The sequence below is a fragment of the Sitophilus oryzae genome, unplaced genomic scaffold, assembly GCF_002938485.1.
Source record: "Sitophilus oryzae breed Bouriz unplaced genomic scaffold, Soryzae_2.0 scaffold_942_pilon_pilon, whole genome shotgun sequence".
Taxonomy (NCBI): Eukaryota; Metazoa; Arthropoda; class Insecta; order Coleoptera; family Curculionidae; genus Sitophilus; species Sitophilus oryzae.
In genome coordinates, this window is record NW_022147575.1 from 2,373,376 (window position 1) to 2,400,223 (window position 26,848).

The following is a 26,848-nucleotide window of genomic DNA, read 5'->3' on the forward strand; positions in this document are numbered from 1 at the left end:
TTGATATTTACTATAAACTTACTAAATAATTTTGAATCTTATTTTTATTTTTTTATTCTTTGACATTGTAAACATTTATAAATGTTTATTTTAAACAATAAGACTGACAATGTAATTTGTATAATGTTTTTTTATTCTCTTTTGTTTGTTTGTTTGTTTACTTTGATTGTTTACTTTACCTTTGTCTACAAATTGTATACATGTTAATATGAAGTTTAAAGATAGTTATAGTAACGATTTTTTTTAAATATCAATTAATTATAAAATTTTAAAAATCATAAACTAATCTATAAACACAATTTTTCATTATTTCTCAACTTAAATGAGACAATTTTAACAACTTAAAACACAATCTCCTTAAAGTTAAGAAGTTTTTAATAAGACTTTACGAATTTTTCAAAATAATGGCATTCCCCAAACTAATTACAAACTCCCAAGATACGTAATTCCCATGTAAATGTATTTTAAACTTTTTTTATAGCTACGAACATTTTTTTTTATTTTTTACCTTGCAACACAAATTCTATTCAGTCTCGAATAGAATTTTAAGGTACATATTATAGAGATTTGTATAGGACTTCTAGAAACGGGAAAGTTGTAATGTACATATAAAGAAAGTTGTATATCGAAAGAAAGTTTGCGTCTGTTAGCAAAATAATCGGTGTAGAAACATTGAATTCGGAATTGAGAAAATAAAAATAGATAAAGTATCAACACAGATTTGGTGTAAATAATTTAGTTTAGCAAGTTCTAATAGTAATGCCTAGAAATTAAATGTATTTCTATTCTTAAATAAAATAAGTAATAAACAGTTATAATTAAAATGAAATTAGGCTTGTTTATGAAATGCTGGACAGATATACCTGGGTATACGAGGATTTGGGCCTGGATAAAACTAAAATCATGTGCCCTCTCCCGGAAAATTATAACAATGCTATAAAAATCGGAGAAGAACTATTGGAGTATGTAGAGGAATTCAATTACCTTGGCAGTTTGATTTCGAAAAAGGCCTATATCGACTCTGAAATACAGCGGTTATTTTTTTATTGTCTTAAAATGATCATTTCGACCCAAAAAGCACCTCTGCAAAATATTTTTAAAATATCTGGTGCATTAACGCCGTAATAAATAGTTAAAATTCAAATTGATGAGAAGCCCGCTAAAACGTCGGCTTTAACCTCGCTTACGATGTGACGTCACGAGGTATTATTTTGTTTTGACATTCTATTGAGTTACGATTTTCGGCGAGGTTTTTTACTAATTTTCGAATGCAAAATGATTTATCGATACTGTAGTACCAGGTTGCAAAAGTACGACACTTTCCACTACTGGAAAAACATTTAACATTGGTCTATCGAAGAGAAACAGCGAAAATCTGGCTCTAGAAAATAAGACGCCAGCCTTAAGTTCTTCAAAAATCTATATCTACCTTTGTGAAAACCATTTAATGTAAGTATTTATTTAAATTTGAAAAGCATAGTTAAATTATAAATTTATTTTTGGGTTAGTTGAGAAATACAAATATAAAACAATAGGAAAATAAGGAATATGCTTAGACAAGGAAAGAGAGGGGACAGCAGGGGCGAGAAAGTAAAATAGCAAAAGCGGTTCCACCGTTTCCACGGAAATTTCAAATAAAATAGTTCCAACCTTAGGCGCTAGGTGGTAGTGCAATTAATTTTTAGGTTAAGAAGTTGCTACTAGTTATTGCCAGATGGCGTTAAATCAGAATTTTTTTGTAGTTTCCATAGTTCCCAACGGCCATTGTCATACTATTGTTAAATTCTCAAAAAATATTGTCGTTGTCATAGCGCCCATCATAATATTATCCATAGATAAAAGACTTATACTATTAAATAGATAAGCAACTTATAATACATTTCAATTTTATTATACAAGGGCGCCTCTGGTAGACGGAGGAAGAAATACTAAAGGAAGAGAGGGGTGCGGGGAAGGGGGGTTGTTTTAGTTAATTTAAAATAAATTTAGACATACATGTAAGAACACTTTGTGTGCTTTTAATTAGGTCGAACATATTATAAACGATAAATCAACTGAATTAAAAGCATACAAAGTGTTCCTATATGTCGGATATTAATTAAAAAATATATTAAAAATACTAGAAATAGTATATATTAAGTTGTTACAGTTATAATTTAATCTTTGGCGGTTTTCAACAAATAGCAGGCAGTTTTACATAATTTTCCTCCCTTTGAAGTGAATTGGAAACGGCTAGGTATATAATTTTGGTGTAGGCAAGATTCCCAGTTTGTTTCCGTTTGGGACCTGAAATAATAAAAACAAATTAAATCAGATGTAATCATCTGCTGATCATGCTAATATAAAACGCGCGTCCTTAATTCCTTACATGCACCGTAAAAAAAATTAAATAACTGCTCTGCAAGTAGCATTTATTAGCAGTACTAATTTAAAAAATCTATAACTGTAAGTAGATATGTTTAATTTACTTACCATTGTATCCTTCGGAAACCAGGTGTACAACAATTAAACTCCACTATAAAAAATAATTAAAAGTTATTACAAAACACAAATTGTCCCACCATTTTTAAAAAACATTGTCTAAAACAGAATACTGGCAAAAAATCTGAAGGAATTTAATTTTACAATAATTCGACAAATCAAAATGAAATCAAACCGTAAAATCACAACAAAAGCGTCTCTGAGTGACAGTTAAAAATCAAATTTTATTATTGTCAGATATTGACATTTGCATTGTTAATATTGACAGTTTTAATATTTTGCGCCTCTGCATCTTGGAGGAAAAACTATTTTTAATGAACTGTCATTTCCATTTGAGTTTCCCAGCCATGATATTATCAAATGATTATCAAAACGTTTTTCAAACTATAATTTGTTATGTGTTTTAATTAGACAATTCCTTTTGTTTGTGGCCCTAAAAATATAATGTAAGTCTTTTATTTTTGCCATCATTTAAGTACCTATTTATATTTACTTCATTTACAAAACTTTGGGCGTATTACGTTGGTCTTGTTTTATTATAATAAACGATGTTTAAATATTTGACTTATAAATAAAAAACTTTCAATAATAAATAATATTTACACATGTTTGGCTTTAATTTTATTTAATAATTGTATAAATTATACTGTTACACATCACAACGATACTTGTTATTAGTATTGTTGAATTTGTGTAAAAAATAAGATTTAATAATCAAATTTAATTATTTTAGAGTAAAATTCAATAAATTCAGTTCATTTAAAAAGCCCGCGCTTCGATCCATTTAAAACAAGCCCTACTCAATAGATGGCGCCACTTCTGTAGGACCATTTTTCAGTATGGCAGAGACCATTCTTTTTCTAGCTAGGTATATTTTTTGGGGGACAGGTAACACGGCAGCTGAAAGCGAGGCCAATTGTCACCACTCGAAATTCTCCAATGGTGTAGCATCAAAAATAATTGTACCTAGACGATAAAAAATATTTATTAAAACGTTTATTAAACTAATATATCGTTTATTTTTGAGTAATGCATATACAATTTTGTATTTTATAGTCTCACCTTTATAATATTAGAATATCTAAGCCGATAATGCAAAATTTATTTAACAGTCACAGTGAACTGATCATCAAGACAATTATTTATTTATTAATGTGTGTATAATGTATAATTAAATAAAAAATAATGTAAATATATATGTTATAAACGTGTATATACATATATACCGTATGATCGAAAAACAACGGCATCCTGTTTGTTTGGAAATGACGATCGATGACATTCCCCATATAATTCTATATATAAAATGACATAAAAACTATATAAAATGACATCGAAAAAAGACTGAGAGGAATATCATCGACAGTCATTTACAAGCCAACTGGACGCCGTTTTTTTTTCGATCATACGGTATAATAATGAATCTAGCCAATCCCCTTCACAATATGACCAACTACATAACTTGAAAGCAATAAATATATTAAAATTTGTGTATTATTACTAATAGTACCTATGAATAACGTAAAATGTAAAGACTTTTGTAAAATGGCAGTAAAATGATTTAGCGAATAAAGTCTATGATGTCTACTCAGTTGCTCGGACCAAACTGGGCTGTTCAGGTTATTTTTTTTATTTGAACCATTTTTTCGTGATTTTGAGTTTTACTTAGTTGCACGCGTGATTTTTGATAAGTGGTTCTTTGCTTTTTTGTTGCTGAAATTTCCGAATATTTCAGTAGAATGGCAGACTTTATTCGCTTGTGGTAAACTGCCTTACCGAAATCGTACCTCGTGACGTCACAACCAATGGTGTAACGTTTTCGTGTGACGTCAAATTTAAAGGTCCCGGGTGAAGTTTATAATCGAAATTATGAAATAATTTGCAATTCTTTTTGGAAATAACATCGTGGGGGTGCTACGTGTTGTATTTATAAAGGTCTTTAAGTAGTTTTCAGGTGAAAATTAAAGTACGTGCAAGTAGCCTAGTAGCAGTGCCTCAAGAGCATTCTGGAAATTAAAAGACAAGGTTTATAACAGTCATTTCTTCTTTACGGTGAGCTTGTAGACGGTAAGAGGAAACCGGGTGGACAACTTAAAAGGTATATTTTCCATGAAAACTTAAAGGGGATAAGCATGTCGAATCAGTGGGAGGAAGCAGCACACAATAGAACGCAATGGAGAAGAATTATAAAATAGTTTACAAACTTAGTTAACCATCACGAAATTGAAGAGTGTCCTTTCACATCCTTTCCTCCTTTCTGGCGGGGCTTTCGCGATTGTAAATCACAGCCAGACGTGTATTTTTTCTGAAATTATTGTATTATTTATTATGTCGAATTTTCAAATCCAGGAAAATAAGGGCCAATATTTTGTAATTTTTTCAATTTTCAAAGTGCTGCCAGGCTCATTATTTGCCAATTTCGTAAATCAACCGGATTTGCTTTTGATTATAGTTAGTTCGATTATCGTTAAATTTCAAGCATGGGAAAATAAGAGCAGTGGCGGACTAAGCCTGTCGGGGGCCCGGGGCGGCGAAGCTAAATGTGGCCCCCGGTCTGTTTAGATAATGATATACTTCTAATGCACATTTTGTAAAAATTGAATGAGGTTGGTTGTGTCAACCGAATGGTTAGCAAAATTCAAGTATTTATACAGGATGTCCCAGGCTGAGCTTGTGTTAGAAGTTTCTAGAGAACTACAATATCTAGATACGAGATTTGTGCATTGGTGCATATCATTGTTTTACAATGATATCTATCGATTAAAAATATTTTCAATATGGCGGTACTTTCGGAAGTACCGCAAGTTGACTGCAACTTTTTTATTTTAAATAGGTGACCCCACTTTTTATTACATACTTATATTCTCTGTAAAATTTTATGAATTTTGATATTAAACACTCTATACCTAACGTCAACCGTTTTTGAGAAAAAAAATTATAATTTTTAGAGGAAAAAACTGCCTGTCAAAAATATGTATATAGCCTAAACGTCAAATTTAATGATTGCCACAGCCACTGTACCATAAAGAGAAGACATGTGGTTATCTATGTCAAAAATTAAATTGTCCCAATGTCATATAATAATGGCCGCAGCTGTCATGGAATTGAGCGATTATATATATTATATATATAAAAATTATCATAAATCATTTTTTTTTGTTGGAAATGGAAATCCACTTTTTTTATTTCACTCGTGAAAAGGCTTTCATTACTTTCGTTTTTAAAATTTGTTACTTTTTGACTTTACATGTTCCTGTACCTAAAATAAATGGTTTTTTTTATCGTACGGTATATTATTAAAATATCAACTATTAGATATCACTAAATAACGAAAATACGAGATATGTTTATATAAATACACTTTTTAAACTTTTAAGGCAGCAGTAGTTATAATATAGGAAATACAAATAATTAATTTTCTGACAGATGGACATAAATTGTCTGACTGTTTGACACTAAAAAGAAGCTAGATAAAATCAAGAAAAATATACGTTTTCAAACTAAATCTTAAATAACTTAAAAAAGATTTATTTTAGGTATAGGAATATGTCTAGTTAAAACGTAACGAATTGGAAAACCTTTTCACTAGTGAAATAAAAAAATGGGTCTCCATTTGAAAAAAAAAATATTTATGATAATTTTTTAATCGCTCAATTCCATGACAGGTACCGCCATTACTATATGACATTTAAACAATTTAATTTTTGAAATAGATAGCCACATGTCTTTTCTTTATGTCACAGGGGCTGTGATAATCACTAAATTTGACTTTTAGGCCGTACAAATTTTCTTGACAGGTACTTTTTTTCGTCCAAAAATTTTAAATATTTTTTTCTTAAAAATGTTTCCAGGGAAATACCGCGACAAAATATCGCGATTTTGTAAGTCTTCCAAGATCCGAGGGGCCCCTTCGCTGTCTAAGGCCCGTGGCCCCCGTTATACTAAAGACTTCACTGCTCATCATCAGTAGTGAAGCCAGAATACAAGTAATGCTGTGCATTGGTTGTAATTTAAAATGTTTATTCAGTAAAAATAAATAATGAAACCATTGAAAAATAACTTAAAAGCTGAAATAAATAAATTCAGTCTCAAAATATATAAAAAATAATTACCCCTTGATTTAATTTCCTAAATAGAAAATGCCATTGACAATTATTGGGGCCTGATAATTGATAATTAAGTAAATATCTGCTTCGATTTATACTATTTACCCCCCCCCCCTTTTCCGCCACTGAATAAGAGTTACGGATATCAATAATCTGTCAAATTTTTGCATCCGCAAATTTTCAGCCAGATTGACTTTTCTCCACTTGGGATGTGCCAGACTGTTATTTCTTTTAATAAAATGATTTACTTTAATAAATGTCAAATATTTATGACTGGGAAATCAAGTGAATCTGTTTTTAGGGTTCCGTACCCAAAGGGTAAAAACGGGAACCCTATTACTAAGACTTCGCTGTCCGTCCGTCCGTCCGTCCGTCTGTCACAAAGCTCTATCTTATGAACCGTTATAGCTAGACAGTTGAAATTTTTACAGATAATGTATCTACGTTGCCGTTATAAGAACAAATACCAAAAACAGAATTAAACAAATGTTTATAAATAAAAAAGTGCTTTCACTAAACATTATCTTTTAAGTAAAAATTTTACATAGAATCTTTCAAGTCCTCGGTGGCCGCGTGGCTAAAGCGTTAGGACTTTACGCTGCTATGACGTTGGAGCCGTAGTAAGGCAGGTTCGAATCCTAGTCAAGGCGACTTTTTTTAATCGTTTTTTTTTTAATTTTACATATTTTTACATATTTATTATTGATTAATACAATTTTTAGTAATGTGTTTCTTCATTTTTTTTTAAATTACTTATACGCGCATTCAAAATTTCAGCTAAATCGGAAAAAAATTATAATAATATAGTGTCTAATGTTGTATAGATAATGAATGGTACGGAGGCCTTTGTGCGCGAGTTCGTCTCGCACTTGGCCAATTTTTTTTATCTATTGAACCCATCTAAAAATTTTAACCAAAAAATTCACTGTTTCCTACACTATAGTGTTAGATTTGTAAGACCAAGACCTAGCATGCAATGATCTTGCGATCTTGCTTTTTTTAAGTTTTCTATTTAAATTTTATTTTTCATAGATAATTCAACCATTCTCAACCGTTTTTTTTAAATATGGAAATGCCATTATAGGTTTAAAATAATGCTCTTATTTGCAGGAGCCTTAGCTCTGCCAAGATGGGCATCAGTTTCCTCAGTAGGGAGCTCAAGCAGAGACTCAGGCAGACCGTCAAGTATACCAGAACCATCTCTAATGACCACTTGCGTAGGATCCTTGACGGAACTCCAAGAACTAATTGGTAGAATGCAGAACAGAATACCTCTGTGCCCTAAAGCAGTGAGAACCTTGTTTTATTTCATGAGGTGCTCTCAGTTGGAGCATAGCGATCAGTCTAGTGGTCATGCCGTACAGGTAAAGTTTTGTAATATTAATAAATAATAACCTAATTGGTTTTTGGACAATCGCTGATATAGAGTTTCTTTGGAATATTGGAGTTTCATTTATCTATAGGCTTGATGCATTTCAGTTGATTTCAAAAAATTCCGACTGCAGCGCTCTATACGACAGAAATCAGAAATTTTCGTTATACAGGGTGAGTCTTAAATAAGTGCAAATATTTTCAAGGCTGGTAGATCTCGATAAAAGAAAAATATTTTCTCTTGACCATTTTTCAGATAAGTTCAAAATAACCGAGTTATTTAAGTTTGAAATTTTAAAAAAAATTGATTTTTTTTGAAAAAATTTTGAGAGTCACCGGATTTTTTCTGTATTTGCATCCTTTTTAGTGCCGTAACCATGGAATAAATCCGTAACTATGGTAATATCAGAGATTAAGAAATTATACCGTGGGAAAATTTGCGGTGGACAGGCAGTTCTAAAAAGTTTTCGAAAAATGTACAGGGAAATTTAAAAGAAAATACACGATTTTCAACATCTTTTTCTGCGAAAAAGACCTCATAGACGTATTCCTGGGGTCGAAATATACCACCCCTGAAAGTATTTGCACTTATTTAAGACTCATCCTGTATATTTCACGCCTTCCCGTTTACAGTTGATGTTGATCGCACTAAAATAATATTGAAATCGTGACTTTGTCATAATATTTAAGTATTTTAGTATTTTACTAGTGCAGTTATTGAAACTATAAAACACTCAAGTAAAATTAAGTGAAAAAGATCTCGAACTGGGCGTCGCGTTGTGTTCATACCATTTCAAATGTTAATTAAATTGCGAAAATTAATTAAATTGCGAAAAAATATTAACGCGTAAAGAAGGACCTAATTACGTGGTTGTTGGGTGCAATAACTTTCAATAACTCAACTTTTCCGAATATTCAACTCTCCCGAATCAATATTTTATAGCTTCACAGCTTCACAAACTGATCTTATCAAAAGCAAAAATGGATTCTAGCAGTTCAACAAAACTAATAGGTAAACAAAGTGCCACGAGCGATGAAATCGCGAGTGAATTAATTTCGGGAGACGAACATGCAATTTTATCGTCGTGTATAAAACAATATTTTTCTCCATAGCGAGTTAGTTTTAAAAAATATTCAGAAATTATTATTTCAGGGAATTTATTACGAGTAAAAAAAAATATTGTGCTGGGTTGGCGTTGGTTTCTATGTAATTTGACAAATAAATAAAGCTGTTTCTTTAGTTGTCAGTTTTGAGTCAATATTTTTTAATTCTCTTTCGTGTCGATTACTGATTGAATTGGAGCTAGAAATGGCTCAAAACCAAATAAGTAAATTAACAACAAATATTCAGGCTTAGGCGACAAACGCCATATCCAAACTACTTCCATTTAAATCCCGAATAACTTATGAAAAGGAATACAAAAATTTAAAAAAATGGATGCAATTAAAAAACGTGCTAGAAGAAATAAAGTTTTTAACCTATCCTTGCTGTTAAAGCATCATTTAATCGACCCTTGCAGTTAAAGTACTATTTTATCTACTATTTTTGATAGATATAAGGCAATTTTAACAGTTACTATGGAAAAAGATATTTTTTTGTTTTTAGTTAGTTAAAACCCTGTTAAAACTCCAGCATCCACTTGAAACTTTCTATTTTTTACTGCTTCAACTATAATAGTTCATGCAGACGAATTAGTGACGTTTTTTAAGAAAGCAACAGATATAATCTTGAAATGGCTGCTCTAGACACAATGAAGCATAATTTCACTGTCGACGAACTCTAAAGTTATAGAACAATGTAGGTACACCGAAAAAATAAAATAAAACGGATTTGGCTAAAGTAAACGATTATATTAAACAAACTTGTTTTACAAGTTCAGAACTAGTGGAAGTTTAATGTAAATATAATGGACATAAGAAAGTTTTAGGGTAGGTGGCAGTCGAGGTGTAAGTAGAATAATTCGAGCGTATTCTTGTTTCCGTTGTATGGAAATAAGTATTAAGGTAAATACTACATGCGGATTGGTCCAAACTGAGTTTTATAGAGGGCACAGACCTCAATTATACAGAGATTTGTTTGTATTTTTCTGTCTGAAAAGTCCGAAAAAGAATGGGTTTAACAATTTTTATCTACGTCAGTGAGTTAAGAAGCTCTTAACTCACGCATTTTCATTACCGCCCTCCTTGTTTAGATGACTACCAAAGAGAAAAAAATATTTTGTAAAACATTTATTTTGCACTAAATACCTACTATAGTCTATAAAATGAATAACTTTGAATTTTGACCGATATTTTTTACCAACATGGCAAATATAAAATCCCTCTGTCAAAAAGTTACTGATATTCTTTAAACTGAGTGCCTGAACGAATCAGATAGGTAACTCTTTTTACTTTCGTGAAATAGAAAAGGAAAATAATAAAACAAGTGACAGTTCTTCCTCTTCTTGCAAAAATCAACACAAAATGTCATAATTGCCAAAAGGAAAATGTCATCAGCTTTTGACATTTCTAAATATCAGACCAATGCCGTCTCTAATAGAACAGCCTGGGAGCGCGATTGATGACGTCACGCTGGTTAGATACTACGGATTAATAAATATGTTGTAGAATACATAGAAAACATGTATTCATGATACATTGTTATTGATACATGTTCATTCATAAACATTGTATTTTAAAAATGATATAGTTTACATGAAATATACATAATATACAGTTAATAAATACAATACATATACCTATTTATAGTAATAAATACTTTGGCAAATAAACTATGAACAACACAAATGCAGCAAATGTTTTAAAATATACAAATAATGAATCAGATAATGGAAAATATATTTTAAATTTTTGGGTTTGAAAATCGATCTAATTTAACAGAAAACATTCAATACCTACTAATAGTGATGTATTATTATTTGCATTCACAAAATTTATATGTATATTTTGCAAGTATCAATGTTCGAAAAATTATATTTGCAAATAATACAATATCATAGAAAAAAAGGCGTCAGCGATGGCTATGAAACAAAGATCGCTGTCATTTTATATGTAAAATTATTCTAAAATTTTTGATTTTCTTGTGATTTAGGTTCGGGAAAAACGCTGATTAAGGTTTCATTTGGTTTTTCATTATTTTTATTTGGTTAAAAAAAAACGTTTCGGGTAACATTATAGCCTTCATCAGTGTTGTGTCATATGAAAAAAATAGTGTCGGATATAATCCAAAAAATTACATATAAAATATTCACACCATACACCACATAATGTTTACTACAATTAATAAACTAATATAAACTTGTCAAAAGATGACCACATATTTTTTTAAATTATTATTCTTAACGCTAAAACTATCTACATTGACTATGGAGTGCGATTTCAGCTACTGTTCTATTAGAGACGGCATTGCGGGCTTTTCTAGTGTTAATTTTATTAGGTTAGCAACTTGCGGCCCTGAAGTTGCTAACCTAATAAAATTAACACTAGAAAAGCCCGCGGGAACTGTCAAATTCAAAGTTATTCGCTTCACAGACTATAACTACAAATAAAGTGTTCTATTGATAATAATTATTAAAACATAAAAACTTATTTATTATAATATGTTATGAGTACCTTTTCATTTCCATAGTTGTCTGCTTTTTTTTTCGGTGCACCATTTTTCATACTTAGAGTATAAAAAATACTTTTATACAAGAGTATAAATATACTCTTGTATATTCATTCTTCTGTTTCGATCTTGCTGGAAGCAATCCAGAAATGGCTCTGAATGCCTCTTCTTCAAAATGTCAGAGGGAATACTTTCCGAATCGCTCATTTTTTAAACTAGTGACATCATCGTATTATTTACTGTCATATTTTCATTGTCACACCTGGTGTTATTTGAATAAAGGTATTAAGGCGTATTAAGGTAATTGATTTTTAGGATAGGTATACTCCATGGGTATACTCTGCTGGCAAGCGAACCTTTAGGTCGGCGTTTACATGTATAGGAGTGAGGCGTTATGGCAATTTAGTAAGTCGGAGTGAGCAAAAATACGAAGTATTTATTACATAACTACTAAATCTGACGCTAGATTCCATGCGCTTGAGAAAATACTCGCCTTCAGTCTTTATTCAGTACATCTAATTTTACTAAGCGTGTTGACCGTACTCTTCGTACACATGAAAACCGGCACCCAAGACCAGAAATACCGACCATTAGTATAGTTAAGTACAATAATTTTTAAAATTCATTGAGTTTTTTTATAGTTAGACGTAGATAAAATATTGTACAATACACGCGAGTTAACTCCATTAGAATACTTGTGTGCATTAAAAACATTAAAATAAAAACATTAAAAGATGTCTTTGGTTAATTCCCTGTTCGTTTTCTTCTTAGGAGTTAAAATTAGTGGTATTATTAGATCAAAAAAGAAGAGTAGGGGATTCGCTCATGATTCGCTGTTCGCACAGACAGTTTGAAATCGACAAGAAATTGCATTATATGAGACCTGCGCATTAACACCGGTTTGGAAGAAGTCACAAACATGTTGGGAACACGCTGTGAGAACAAACCTATAGTCTCTCTATCAGAAGAACATAGTTCTGCACTAGACTTTGCGAATGATATGTATAACAGCTAATTTTTGTCACTTATACATAAATTTTAAAATAAATTCCTGCGTTTAGCGGTGTAATGGATTCACACGAAATTACTTCAAAAATCGGTCCAACATTTAAATTAATGAATGAATAGATTGATATTTTTATAACATTTACAATTATTTTTCGATTTATTATCTGTTATATCTGTCATAGAAATATTTTTTCGAGTTTTATAGGACACATTTTTATAACTTTTACAGTATTTTTTGATTTATTATAAAGTTTCAATAAAAATCTTTTTTTTATTTAAATCACATGATTAAAATTAAAAAAATCACTTGATTTAAATCACGGTTTAAATCATGGCAACCCTGCTTGTGTGGTTACACAACTCGTGCTACGCACTCGTTCTGCAACTTTCACACGCGTATCTTAATGATGCTGTTAACTCACTTGTATCGTAAATATCTATTATTAAGAGTGTACAGAGTGTCCCATTTTCGTGTGTTTTATGGTGTTTATTTTTGTCGGAGATATTCGCTTTTGAAGAAGTCACTAGCATTTTTTCGTAATTTTTACTTAAAATTATGCCTTTGCTTTTGATTCTAGTCGACAGACCAAGTAAGTTGTGGTCCCGAAGCTAACCTTCTTGACACAAGATTTACTTCGTGTATTCTTCTTCTTACAGTCCGTTCAATTATATGTACAGGGTGTCCCATTAAGAATAGCTCTCGGCTGTATCTTGGAAAGTATTAGCCTGTGGAAAAAATATTTATAACTAAAGAGGCTTTGAGAAATTGCTGGAAATTATTTTCAAGTTGGTAGAACGGCCGGTAGAGGGCTATAAAAACTGCTATAAAAAATAAGAAAAAGGAGTTTTTACACAATTTTGTCTAGATAACGGGTACTATAAATAATAGCTTCATAATCTTCGGTAAATTTTGAATATTTTTTGTTAGAACCATTCTCCCATATCTGCCAAACCAAACCAAAATTAACTGGTGGGGGAATGTTAGATCTGTTTTTATTTAAATATTAATAACTCCGGACTGAATGAACGGAATCCATCAAACGGGGGCTCGTTTAAAAGAGCGTTTGTTACTGTAATATGACTTAAACTACTATTGTTTAATCATATATGTTTATTATTTAAATATAAAATAATACATGAGTTTAACAATTAGGATGCGTAGGAATAATCTAGCGTTCAATGTCAACTGTCCACCATTGACCTTCTAGCTATTAGGGAGGGGCACTTTCTAATAATATCAGATAATATTACATCTTCCCCTTTTACTAGTGAATAGAGTAAAGCTAATACATATGAAAATCCTTAAAATGCTGAGGCAGTTTAACAGGCCTCCTGCTTTTGTCAGTTGCCCGATTTATGCTAATACTTATATCATTGCTTGGAATATCATTACTTGGAATATCAACACCCTCATTTAAAATAAATTCATGGTTTTGATTAAAATTTCCTTCATTTAGTGACTGCCTTAAATGGGAACTGTTTCTTCTAATTTCATTTCCATTCTCTTTCTGCACTATATATGATCTTGGCTCTTCCAATTTTCTGATTATCTTTCCGGGCTCCCATATTCTACCTTCTTTTACTACAACATTTTCTCCCTCTTCAAACTCTTTTCTCTCCCTTACTGACCTGTCATAGTAGCTCTTATATTCTTGTCTTTTTTGTTCTAGCTTTTCTTTTTCCTTTTCATAATTTATTTTGCTAGGTATTAATAATTCTGTCTTAATCGGCAATTTAGTTTGTAGTTTTCTGTTAAACAATAATTCTGCTGGTGACTTTTCTGAGGCGGAAATAGGTGTCATTCTATATTCCAATAAAGCATTGCTAATATCAGTACACTTTCTCAGCATATTCTTAGCAATTTGCACGGCTCGTTCTGCAAGGCCGTTTGATTTGGGGTATCTTGGACTCGATGTCAAGAATTTAAATCCCCATTCTTTTGCAAATTTTTTACATTCGTATGAATTAAATGGCATGTTATCTGATACCACTTCTAATGGTATTCCATGTGTGCTAAAAACTTGTTTAAATACATCAATGACTGATTTAGACGTTTTTGATTGTAAACAAATTAATTCAATCCACTTTGAATAATAATCAATAATTACTATATATGACTGACCTCCCCACTCTAAAATGTCACTTGCTAGTTTTTGAAATGGCAAATCAGGTATTTTTCTCAAAATCATGGGCTCTTTTATGTTACTCTTTTGATATACTTCACATTTCTTACATTTCTTTATAAATTCCTTAATATCTTCATTTATTCCTGGCCAATACAATAAAGATTTAGCCCTTTTTTGTGTCTTAGTGATACCATAATGATTTGCGTGAAGTTGTGTAAGCATATCTGTCCTTAAAGTCTCTGGAACAATTATTCTATCTCCTAGAAACATAATATCATTAGAAGTATATATGTCAGTTTTATAGTTGTAATATTTTCTTATAGGACTTGGTGTTTTAGTTATTGTTTTAGGCCAACCTTTTAAACAAATTTCCTTTAATAATTTTAGTTCAAAATCTTTACTCGTTTCACTTTGAAATACCTTTAATTTATCATCAGTTACATTTACTGAGTGAACAATTTCTGTCAAAAATGTATTATCACTACCTATATCGTCTTTAATATAATTTCTTGAGAGAAGATCTGCTATAAGCATATCTTTTCCTGGTAAATACTGAACGTCAATGTCATATTTCAACAATTTTACTTTAATTCTTTGTAATCTTGGAGAACTTACATCTGCAACACCTTTTTTCATTATTGATACTAAGGGTTTGTGATCAGTTAGTATTTTAACCTTCCTACCGTAAATATAACTGTGATATTTCTGGCATGAATATAGTATAGCATTCATTTCTTTTTCAATTTGACTAAAACGAGTTTCACTATCTGTAAGAGCACGTGATCCAAAAGCAACAGGCCTATTTTCCTGCAACAACACGCACCCTACACCGCTTTGACTTGAGTCTGTTTGTATTGTTATTTCTTTGTTTACATCGAAATTAGCTAATACTGGAGCTGAACTAACAATATTTTTTAACATTTGTAAACACTTTGTTTGATTATCAGTCCATATCCAGTCAGTGTTATTTTTTAATAATATTCGCAGTGGTGCAGATATCTCTGACAGGTTGGGTATATACCTTCTTAAATAATTAATCATTCCCAGAAGTTTTTGTAATTCTTTCTTATTATTTGGTTGTTCCAAATTTTGTATTGCTTTAATTTTATTTTTATCAGGCCTCATACCCTCCCTGTCAAAAATATTTCCTAAATAATTTACCTCTCTTACTTTATACTGAATTTTAGAGCTGTTAAATTTGACATTATATTTCTTTGCTCTTTCTAACACTCTAGTTAATATCTTATCATGTTCTTCTGACGTATCAGCCGCTATAAGAATATCGTCAAAGTAAACTATCACTCCCGGAATATCACCAAAGTGTTCTTGATTTAATTTTTGAAAATATTCTGGGGCACAATTTAACCCAAATGGTAGACGAAGAAATCTATACACTCCAAAGGGTGTTCCAAAAGCACACAGTTTACTTGACTCTAAATCTAACTCTACCTGATAAAACCCATCTTTAAAATCTAGTACAGTAAAGTAGCTTTTATTTTTAAGTTTAACACATATTTCTTCTAAGGTTGGTATCTCAAAATATTCTCTTTCTAATACTTCGTTAAGATTCTTGGGATCTAAACATACCCTTAATGTTTTGTCACTTTTTTCAATAATAACTAGGTTACTAAGCCATTCAGTCGGTCCTTGGTGTTTAGCAATAATGCCTTTGTTAACTAAAGCATCCAGGTGTTTTTTCAACCTGTCTTTTATTGATAAAGGAACCCTTCTGGGTGGCTTAGCCACAGGACTGGCATTGTTTTTTACTTTTAATTTACATTGTTCTTTAAATTTCCCTATTCCTATAAATAAATCTTTGTTATTATTAATAAAACTGTTCTTATCTAACCCTAAATTAACTTCATTAATTTTCTTTAAAATATTCATTGTCATGGACGACTGTAGACTTAAAATAGGCATAGATTTATCTTTTACAACAACAAATTGTATTGTGTAATCCTTATCTCTAAATTTACATTTTAATTTTACTACACCTATAGGCGTTATTTTAAAACCTCCATAGGTTTCAAGTACCAATTTTGTTTTTTGCCATGCAATATCTTGATTTTTAATACTTTTAAGTATATGTTGTGGAATCAAATTAACCTGAGACCCTGTGTCTACCTTAAATCTAATATTTTGCTTACCAAATTCTAATGTCTCTATCCACTCCGATTCACTTTTCACTTCACTCACTGTCACAACAGATACTAAGAGTTCTTCATCTTCTTCTTCTTCTTTACTTTCTTGTAGCTCCTTCACCATCATTGTGCTTCTACACATCTTCTCAAAATGTCCATAGCGCCTACATTTGTTGCACTTTCTGCCAAATGCTGGGCATCTTCTTTTTTCATGTTTCTTTCCGCAGCTTTTACAGCTTATTAATGTTTTTTCTTCAGTATTGCCATGCCTTTGTACTGTCTTCGCTTTGTTTTTAACAACTTCAACTTTAGCTTCAGCACCTTGTACACTTTTTATTTGGGATTTTGCGATTTCACATGCTCGACAGAGCTCAATGGCCTTATTGAGATCTAACTTGTCTACGTTAAGTAGTTTTTCTTGGACTTGCCTCGACTTGATACCCAAGACAATCCTATCTCTGATCATTGAATCAGTCGACTGCTCAAACTCACAGTTTTTTGATAACTTTTTCAATTCAGTATAGAAATGGTCGAATGTTTCTTCATCTTCTTGTTTCCTTGAGTAAAATAGAAACCTTTCATACACTACGTTCTTTTTCGGGGTCATATAATTCTCCAATTCATTTAGTACTGTTTGAAAATTAGCTCTTTGTAACTCTGTTAGTTTTAATGTGTTGTAGACTTCTATCCCTTCTTCACCCATCAGATTTAGTAACAAAGCAATCTTCATCTTGTCATCTTTTTCACTTTTCCCACTGGCTATTAGATAAATTTCAAAACTTTGCTTAAATCTTCGAAAATTTTCCGCTAAATTTCCATCAAAGGAAAGTGGTTCTGGTAATCTAACATCCATTTTTCCTCTTGAACTTTTCTTTATTTGTTTCACCACAAAAGGACTCTAATAATTTGGCGGGCAATTTTTTTTCGTTTTCCGTTTTTTACCACTTAAAGGTTATGTATCCACATGTACTTTTATTTACTTTTAACTTCAATCCACGCCAATTTGTATTGTTTGGTATTATTCCACTTTTTACCCACTACGACTGCGCCATGTAATATGACTTAAACTACTATTGTTTAATCATATATGTTTATTATTTAAATATAAAATAATACATGAGTTTAACAATTAGGATGCGTAGGAATAATCTAGCGTTCAATGTCAACTGTCCACCATTGACCTTCTAGCTATTAGGGAGGGGCACTTTCTAATAATATCAGATAATATTACAGTTACTCTATATTATACCATATTGACAATAATAGCAGACTTCTCTGATAATAGTAAGCTTTTGAATGTAGACGCTAGGGGGCGCTGTCTTACAATTTAACAAACATTGTTTTTTTCAAAAAAATGAAATGCGATAGTGTAATAAAGAATAATAAAAGCTTAAAAAGTCAGCGAAACCCGCATCAATAATTAATTTGTTTTAATGATAAATTTGTTTCTTTTACAGGAATTGTGTTATGAAAGAGCTTACGTTGTACTTCCCCCTCTGGTTGAATGGTTGAGGGTTGCTACTGCTCACGGCGAGCATAGGTTCGCCGCCATTTTGGATAAAGACGATATAATGCAAGCTGCAAGGTTGCTCTTGCCCGGCGTTGATTGCCCTGTGAGGTCACTTGGTGAAGAGGCAGTGAGAGTGAGGAAAAACAATGGCACTGATGAAGATCACGTTGAGGCTACCAAGCAAATTCAGGTAAAAATATTTTTTTTTGATAATAGAAAAGCTAATACAATTTTTGTTTATTTTTTTGAAAAATACAGGGTGTTCTTTAATGATATGCTAAAGTTTAAGGAGGTGATTCTTGGACCTATTCTAAGAAAAAACACTTCGTATGATTATATGTCCTAAATATCCTAACTTTTCAAGAAATTTTCTAATTTTTTCTTCAGTCCGTTTTTGAATCTTCTGGAATAGCCATGCATGTAGGCTCACCTACCAGAATATCCAATACCAGCTTGTCAAGGGTCAGTCAGCTTGTCAAACAGTCAATCAGTCAAGGGTCATTTTCATTTATTTTTTACTACCCGAAACAGCGTTACATCACACAAACCTCGTACCTGAGTGTTTCATCTCTTTTTTGTCTCAATAACTGCACTAGCAAAAAACTAAAATACTTAAATATTATAACAAAACCACGATTTCAATATTATTCTATGCGATCAACATGACGGCGACGTAAAATAGATAGGGATAATTTCTGATTTTTGCCATTGAAGCGCTGCGGTAGGAATTTGTTGAAATCAACTGAAATTCACCAAGCCTATACTAATTAATAACTACTATTACATAAACCGGTGCTTAATAAAACGGCGATGGTAAATGCTTCAGTATGCCTACGCGCACCTATTCGCCGTATTAAAACAGTGCACGTGGGATGCATCGCGGCCAGCATATTGGCGAGCATCGCATCGAGATGCCTCACTATGTTTGTGCCCTTAGAATTCTAAGAATAAGAAAAAAATCTTTATTATTAATTTTTAATTTTACTATAAAAATAAAAATAAAATTGACAAAAACAGGTTTTTTGAAAATCTCGAAAACCGTTTGAGTTAAAGTGCTAAAAATTTAGGTGAATTGCACTTGAAGTTTTCTGTAAATGTTTATCAGAAAACATAATTTAAAATTCTAGACTGGAGTTTGTAATTCATCTGAGAGACACGCTGTAGTAACGCGTAGGAGTTGAAAAGGGTGGAAGACCTATTTATTGCGAACAGTTGTTCTAAATCAGGGGAAAATCGTGAAAAGTATACGAAGTTTTCTTTTGAAAACTTTTTTTAAAACAAAATTTCGAAAGTATCTGTAGATTTCTCTGGGAAGTTTTTTGTAATAATAAGACGAGAATGGAAAATTATAAGAAATATTATATCATCAAAATTTAGGCAGAAGAAATGCTAAAATTTTTATACTTGTATACAGGGTTATTCACTTCACTCGGCACGGAGTATTATAGCCAAATGCTTAGATTTTTAAAAATTGTGATTATCGTTGGGGGACTGCTAAAGCTACAATTTAAAATGATTTTCAAAATTAAAATTACACTTTTAGTTTCTACGATTAAAATAAAGGTAAATTTGATTAAGGTTTACCGCACTTTAATCTTACCGTTTTTGAAATATTTACGATTTTGTGAAAATCGTAAACCAAAACCAAACAATTTTAATGCTTCATTTCTCTAGGCGTATTTAAGTTTTTAAAACTTAATATTGTACTGAAGTTTTTCCATTTACTAAATTTTGTGATGCAATAATGAATGCAATACTGCCTTATAAAGAGTGTCTAAAAAATTATATTAAATAATTAGTAGCTTTAAAGGGCAATAACTTGTTTAATTTAAATAGAACACCCTGTACATTTTACGTGAATCAGATGCACAATTTAATTGTCTATCAAATTGTGTTATACCGTTTATTACCTGATGATGGAACTCTTTTTATTGTTGATTAGTGGTTCGTTACTTAGTTTCACTATTATGAAAATTAACTTAAATATAATTAAAAATTAATCGTATTATTTACTTTTTGGTATGTTTTTACACCACTAATAACAACAAAATAAGAAAATCTTAAAATTATTGCCAGTCAAATGAGTAAAATAGAATAAAACACTTTGGGTATGTTGTGTTCTACAGGGTGTTCCTTAATATAAGTTCTTAAATATAAAATATAAATTTAGGGGCGTGATTCTTGGACCTATTGTAAGAGAAAAACTTGATATGAATATGTTCTAAATTCTAAACATCTTAATTTCTGAGATACAGATTGGTAAATTTTTCGAAAAAAAAATTATTTTCATAATAACTTTGATTTTATTACAGATATCTTTATGAAACTTAATACACGTTTTCTATATACCAAAATACCTTTTTTGGTGTACAAAGAATTTTATTTATTTCAACCAGTGCCGTCCACACGGGTTTTACATTTAATATTTTTGGAGAAAAAAGTGATCCACCACTGATTTCTCTTAAAATAAAAATTATTTTCAAAATCTCAATTCATTCCTAAACATTTTTTATCTCTTGATTTTTTCCATTCGACGCTTAGTTTTTACTTAAAAAAATAAGTCAGTTTATTTCAGGGCCTGTTTCAAATCATATGAAAATATGACGCTGTGACTTGTCTAGTAAATAAGAGTTCAATGCTTTGCGAAATGAAAAAAATATGTTATGGATTTGATTTCAAATGGCAGGTGATTGTGCATTTTTTTCGAGATCTTGCTCCGCATTCCTGAGTGGATAAGTGTGAGATGGCCTTTCTTGAGAAGCTGATACATGCTTACGTATTAGGCAAACCGATTCAAATATAAATAAGGAAGGAAGAGTCAATATTTTTAATTCTTTAAAAAAGTCCCGGCAATGAGTTCTGCTGTTTAGTCCCAGTGAATATCGAACAGCTCTCTTCTGGAGCTTGAATTGTACAGGGTCTTGATAATCTATTCCATTGTAGCATGCATATTTAAATATATACTTATATATAAATATATAATATACAAGGTTGTTACATTGTTGGTGATAAATTAAATATTATTATTGTGAACATTTTATTCCACCCGACTCTAGTTCGACATAATATGCTCAACGAATTGTGATCCTAAACCGACCAATCATATGTAAAGTTTCAGGCATCCGTGTCCGATTCTCGCAAAAAACAAAAATTTTGTTTCCTAGGAAGCATCGCGCTGAACATCTAGGTGCGTGGCGAGGTGCGAGGCTCCAGTATGTTTTGACGCATAAATTTGTACATGTTTGATTCAGCATCGCCGGATGGCGAGGTGAATGGCGCGCATCGCATCGAGATGAAATGCCCCGCACTATGTTTGTACGATAGTCGTGATGCATCCTACGCGCACTTACTCGCCGTTTTAAAACAGTGCGCGTAGGACGCATCGCGGCTAGCATCCTGGCGAGCAGCGCGGCCAGCATCTTGGCGAGCATCGCATCGAGATGCCTCACTATGTTTGTGCCCTAAAATATGAAAAAATAATATGATCATGATTCTTAAACGAAAATCCGAATTTTAGCGGAGGAAAGAAAATTAAAATCTTCATTTTTTTCACCTTTGTGAAATATGTCACTCACTAAAAATCGTCAGAAAATGTCTTTTATACTTCTTTACACTCAGAAATTTTTTAGAATTTTTTGAAGTGGTGGAACAATATGAAAAAAATTAAAAACTATTTTTTTTTCAAAAATCTTCTTTTTTAACTAACTTATATTTTTTTAGTTTAAAAAAGTGCGTACAAAATATTTTTTTACTTCAAATTCACAATGATATTGCTTATTACACATTTTCAATCATATTGCTACCCAATGATTACGTAAAGACTGAGTTTTTGAAAAATTCGCGTCAAGATGAATAAGTAATAATATATTTTTATTTTTTTAAAATAATCTTTATGTTTATTTCTGGCAAGAATGTATTTTTAATGAAAAAATATTTTCTACGCACTTTTTTAAACTAAACAAAAATATAAGTTAGTTAAAACAGAAGATTTAGAAAAATGTAAATGAAAAATTTTATTTATTTTTTTCATATTGTTCCACCACTTCAAAAAATTCTAAAAAATTCGTGAGTGTAAAGGAGTATAAAAGATATTTTCTGACGATTTTTAGTGAATGACATATTTCACAAAGGTTAAAAAAATGAAGATTTTAATTTTCTTTCTTCCGCTAAAAATCGGGTTTCCGTTTAAGAATCATGATCATATTATTTTTTCATATCGTAGACTTCTATGAATTAGAAAAAAATCATCATTAATTAATTTTGAATTTTACTATAAAAATAAAAATAAAATTGAAAAAACAAGTTTTTTTGAAAATCTCGAAAACCGTTTCAGTTAAAGAGCTAAAAATGTAGGTGAATTAAGTATTAATCCGGCTATACCCTTTGTTTTTGACTTATAAACACGTATATTCAGTTATAACAGTGTTATTAAAAACATTTTGTTTTTGTATTGAATAACCTATGTTCAGCAATTTTTGAAACTACATATATGTAAATGACATATTTTGAATTATATATATATCGAGTAATTTTTTATATTTAAAAGGTTTATTAAATATTTAAAACAAAGGCTTTCTATGACGGACACAAAATACGTCTATTTTAGTATTAATTTTTGTACTTCATTAATATTTTAAATTAATTTTGTATGGCAAAATAATTTCAGCAGTTATTTTCGTGTTTAAAAGTCTTATTAAATATTAAAAAAGAATGTTTTTTACAAAATACTCAAACGCACGTCTATTTCAGTCACAATTTTTTACTTCATTGGTATTTTAAATTAATTTTGTATAGCGAATAATAATTTTAGCTTCCTAAAAACAGCATCTATAAAATATGTGATCAAAATACAGGGTGATTCTCTTGGAATAATTTCACTGAATCAAATATATATTTTTTTAAAATACGCTGGAACTTAAATTGGATAAATCTTTTGAGATGTAATGTTTATACAGGATGAGTCTTAAATAAGTGCAAATAGTTTCAGGGCTGGTAGATCTTTATAAGAGAAACATATTTTCTCTTTACCGTTTTCCAAATAAGTGCAAAATAATCCAGTTCTTTTACTTTGAAAATCTCTTAAATTTTGAAAACCACTATATCTTTTCTGAATTTTCTTTCTTGTAAATTTAATCTACTACCTATGATGCCATATTATCAAGAAATTATGTTTTCTAACTAAAAAAATTCCCATTTTTTTTCGAAAATGCCAAATTTTCAACTTTTTTAAACCAACGAAATATACTATCTCTAAAAATATTTGCACTCACCCTGTATAATGTTTCCTGTATCTGCCATGACATCTTTTTTAAATGGCATCCTTAATTTTTTATGGCTATTTATGACTATTATTAAAATGTATCTCAAATTACACATTATACAAAAATGTAATGTAAACCTGTAATGAAGTCTTATAAAATAATAGGTTATAAAACAATAGGTATAATCGGTAATTATTGAGAAATTTTGAAAAGTTACATTTCGATATATTTTTGGATTTTTCCAAAAAAACAGTAAAAGACCACCAAAAAGAATTACATATTCGTAATCTACGGCTAAAAATAAGGTGTATACAAATTTTTGTGAAAAAAAGGACGATTTCCAGTTTTTCCAATAAGTAGGTACCTCAATTATTATAAAAAATTAAGTAAAATGAATAAAAATTATTTTGTAAAATTACACAAAGCTATTTTAGACATTTTGATTGCCAATAATTCAAAAATGGTTTAATTTAGGCCTAGGATATCACATTATACCCTACTGGCAAGCGAAACCTTGAATCGGCCTTTACATGTATAGAAGTGAATCGCTATGGCAATCTAGTAAGTCGGAGAGAGCAAAGCAGTGCCGTTCTTTAAAATATCTTTTAAAGAACGGCAGAGTGAGCAAAGATACGCGAAATATTTATTACATAACCACTTAATCTGACGCTAGAATCCATGCGCTTGGGAAAATACTTGCCTTCTGTCTTTATTCAGTACATCTTATTAGCCGACCAGAAAATCACAATTTATTTAACACTAATTAACAAAAACAATAACGATAAAAAACTTAAAGAACTATTTACAAACGATTTATAACTATTTATCTAGAAAGAATTTATTTTGAATTTAGCGCGTCAACTGTACTCGTCTATTTATTTCTGTCCTCTTTAGGCCCCAGCCCCCGGCTTTTCTAAGGAATTCTCGAATAATCCATAGATCATTAGGTGCATAGAGAAGGTTTCGAATCTTCTGGTATGTACTACTCCATTCCAGTGGAGCTCGATGGTTCTCGAAGGTTCGAATGAATTATTACGGTGTCTATTATTCTTTAATGCGATATTAAGGTCATATGGGGGCGGGACATTTTAGCTAGTTAGGTTATGCCGAGTTCATACGGGTCCGCAACAATACCAATAGGTATGGGAGGCTATTAAGATCGACAAAAAAAAGTTTTTTTAATTTCACTCAAAATGACTTATTTGGGTCATAAATGACCTAAATACAAAATATTTTCATGGTGTCTGTCTGTCTCTCTGTCTGTCTGTCCGTCTGTAACACGATAACTCAAAACCGATTTTAACCAAATTTGGCACAAAAATAATATGTGGCACCCGAGAATCTGGCCATTAGTTTTTGGTGGGGGTGAGGGGTTGGTAAGGGGGTATGGGAAGGGGTTAAAAATTTAAAAAATCGTTACTCCAAAATTACAGTAGCTAGCGAAACGCGGTTCTCATTTTAAGATTAGATATAATATTTGCAACAAAATTTGTAATGACATCAAAATCAGTCAAAGTCGCAGGTTTTGAGATAAAAAAAAATTGAAAAAATTCCTATACTGTGAAACTAAAAGAACTGCCTACCAACTTTTTGTTAAAATATTTTAGTATGGGCGGCTATACGTGCCCCCCGGCGCCAATTTTTTTGCTAAGCGTGAAGCGAAAATCGGCACCCAAGACCAGAAATGCCAGCCCTAGTATACAAAAAGTGTATCAAAGTCTTTTATCTATGAAGTATACCTAAATGGTATAGTATACAGGGTCCTCCAATATTGAGCGGGGGTGACCGGGAATGTGTGGCTCCTATAATAAAAAAGTTAGGAATTTTGTTTATGAGCAGACGTACAGTATGTTTTCCCCGATGAATTTCAGGAAAATTTTTTAACTTCTACAGGGTAGGTCAAAAATGTGTTAGTAGATCTGGATAGCTTTTTTTAATGGAACACCCTGTATTTTATTGCATTTTGGCTTCCTTTTTGATCACTTTACATAATCCTAAGATATTATTCGATATGTTTTGATAGAGTGAGATATTAATGGATAAATAAAAAAAAATCAGCCTTTAATGAAAATACATTTAATGAACCAGTTGTGTGATAAACTCGATATTTTAAAGTGTTTTGACTTCATTTGGATTATTCGTTGTACCAGTAAAGATGGCAATTTACTGATAAGTTGTAATTTACAGGTGGAGCTGGCGTTTCGACTAATGCTGACTGGCAGACCGGAATTAATCCAGCAAGCTTTGGCTTTGCTGCCCACTGCCTCCCGTTTGGATACCCTTAATCCGCAAGGGCACACGGCCCTAATGTTGGCGGCCATTCACAACGACGACGTCACACTAACCGTAAGTTAAACTTGAATATGGGGGTGGTTGAACGGTAATGTTTACATTTGAGGAGCAGACTTACTAAATGCATTTGTCCATTGTTTAATATTTTTAACCAAAGGTGGCATTGCAAACTGCATGCACAGAGTTACAATATGGTGCAAGAAACGACGCGACGTGTTAAATACATTTTATATATATTATATTAGTTTTTACAGTTATTTTTTTTTAAATATTCTTAGTTTTGTTAGTGTTACTAATATTTTATTATATTGAAACCAAGCCGATGTTGTTACTTTTTTAACGTTTTTTAAATTTTAATATAGATTTTTACTCAGTGTCGATATGACATTACGACAGTAGTCACCAAAGCCGCCTCGTATAACATCGTAAAGTAATGGTACTTAAAAAAATGGTGGTGGGTTGGTGATGCATGGCATGTCACTGTTTTGTTTCGACGTCCATTCCTGATAGCAAGCGTTCTTTCCCTCACCATACACATAGAAGCAGGGTTCCAAAGAAAACAAAAAATGGCGGCCACCTTCATCGACCTGTCGGCAGCTTACGACACGGTGTGGCGAGAAGGTATGATATATAAGTTTCTGCGAATGATTCCATGCAAACTAACAGCACAACTGCTTGACAACATGTTGAACGACAGAATATTTCAAGTCGTAATGGGATCTGACACAAGCTCTCCAAAGAAACTTAAGAACGGTCTACCTCAAGGAGCGGTGCTCGCGCCGCTTTTGTTCAGCTTGTACATCTCAGATATGCCCCAAACTAGGTCAAGAAAACATCGATATGCCGACGATTGGGGACTTACTATAAGATTCGAAGAAGCAGAGCAAATTAACGCCTGATCTCGAGAAGTTAGGGAAATATTTCAGGAAGTGGAGACTCCAACCA

General features: G+C 31.4%; 2 protein-coding genes across 2 annotated transcripts in view; one reads left to right on the top strand and one right to left on the bottom strand.

Moving 5' to 3' along the window:
- Positions 1-26,848, top strand: part of LOC115891037 (ankyrin repeat and BTB/POZ domain-containing protein 2) — a 122,093-nt gene that overhangs the window by 60,040 nt on the left and 35,205 nt on the right. The window contains exons 10-12 of the mRNA XM_030911430.1: positions 7,698-7,951; positions 18,298-18,540; positions 25,799-25,957. Coding sequence (XP_030767290.1) covers positions 7,698-7,951; positions 18,298-18,540; positions 25,799-25,957 — 656 coding nt within the window. The remainder of the gene's footprint in view (positions 1-7,697; positions 7,952-18,297; positions 18,541-25,798; positions 25,958-26,848) is intronic.
- Positions 13,853-18,066, bottom strand: LOC115891038 (uncharacterized protein K02A2.6-like). Its single transcript, XM_030911432.1, has one exon. It carries the CDS (start codon positions 17,691-17,693, stop codon positions 13,857-13,859), a length of 3,837 nt encoding a protein of 1,278 aa, XP_030767292.1. The 5' UTR covers positions 17,694-18,066; the 3' UTR covers positions 13,853-13,856.

Coding starts and splice junctions, on each gene's coding strand:
- LOC115891038 (XM_030911432.1), bottom strand. CDS start 17,693: ATGGATGTTAGATTACCAGAACCACTTTCCTTTGATGGAAATTTAGCG.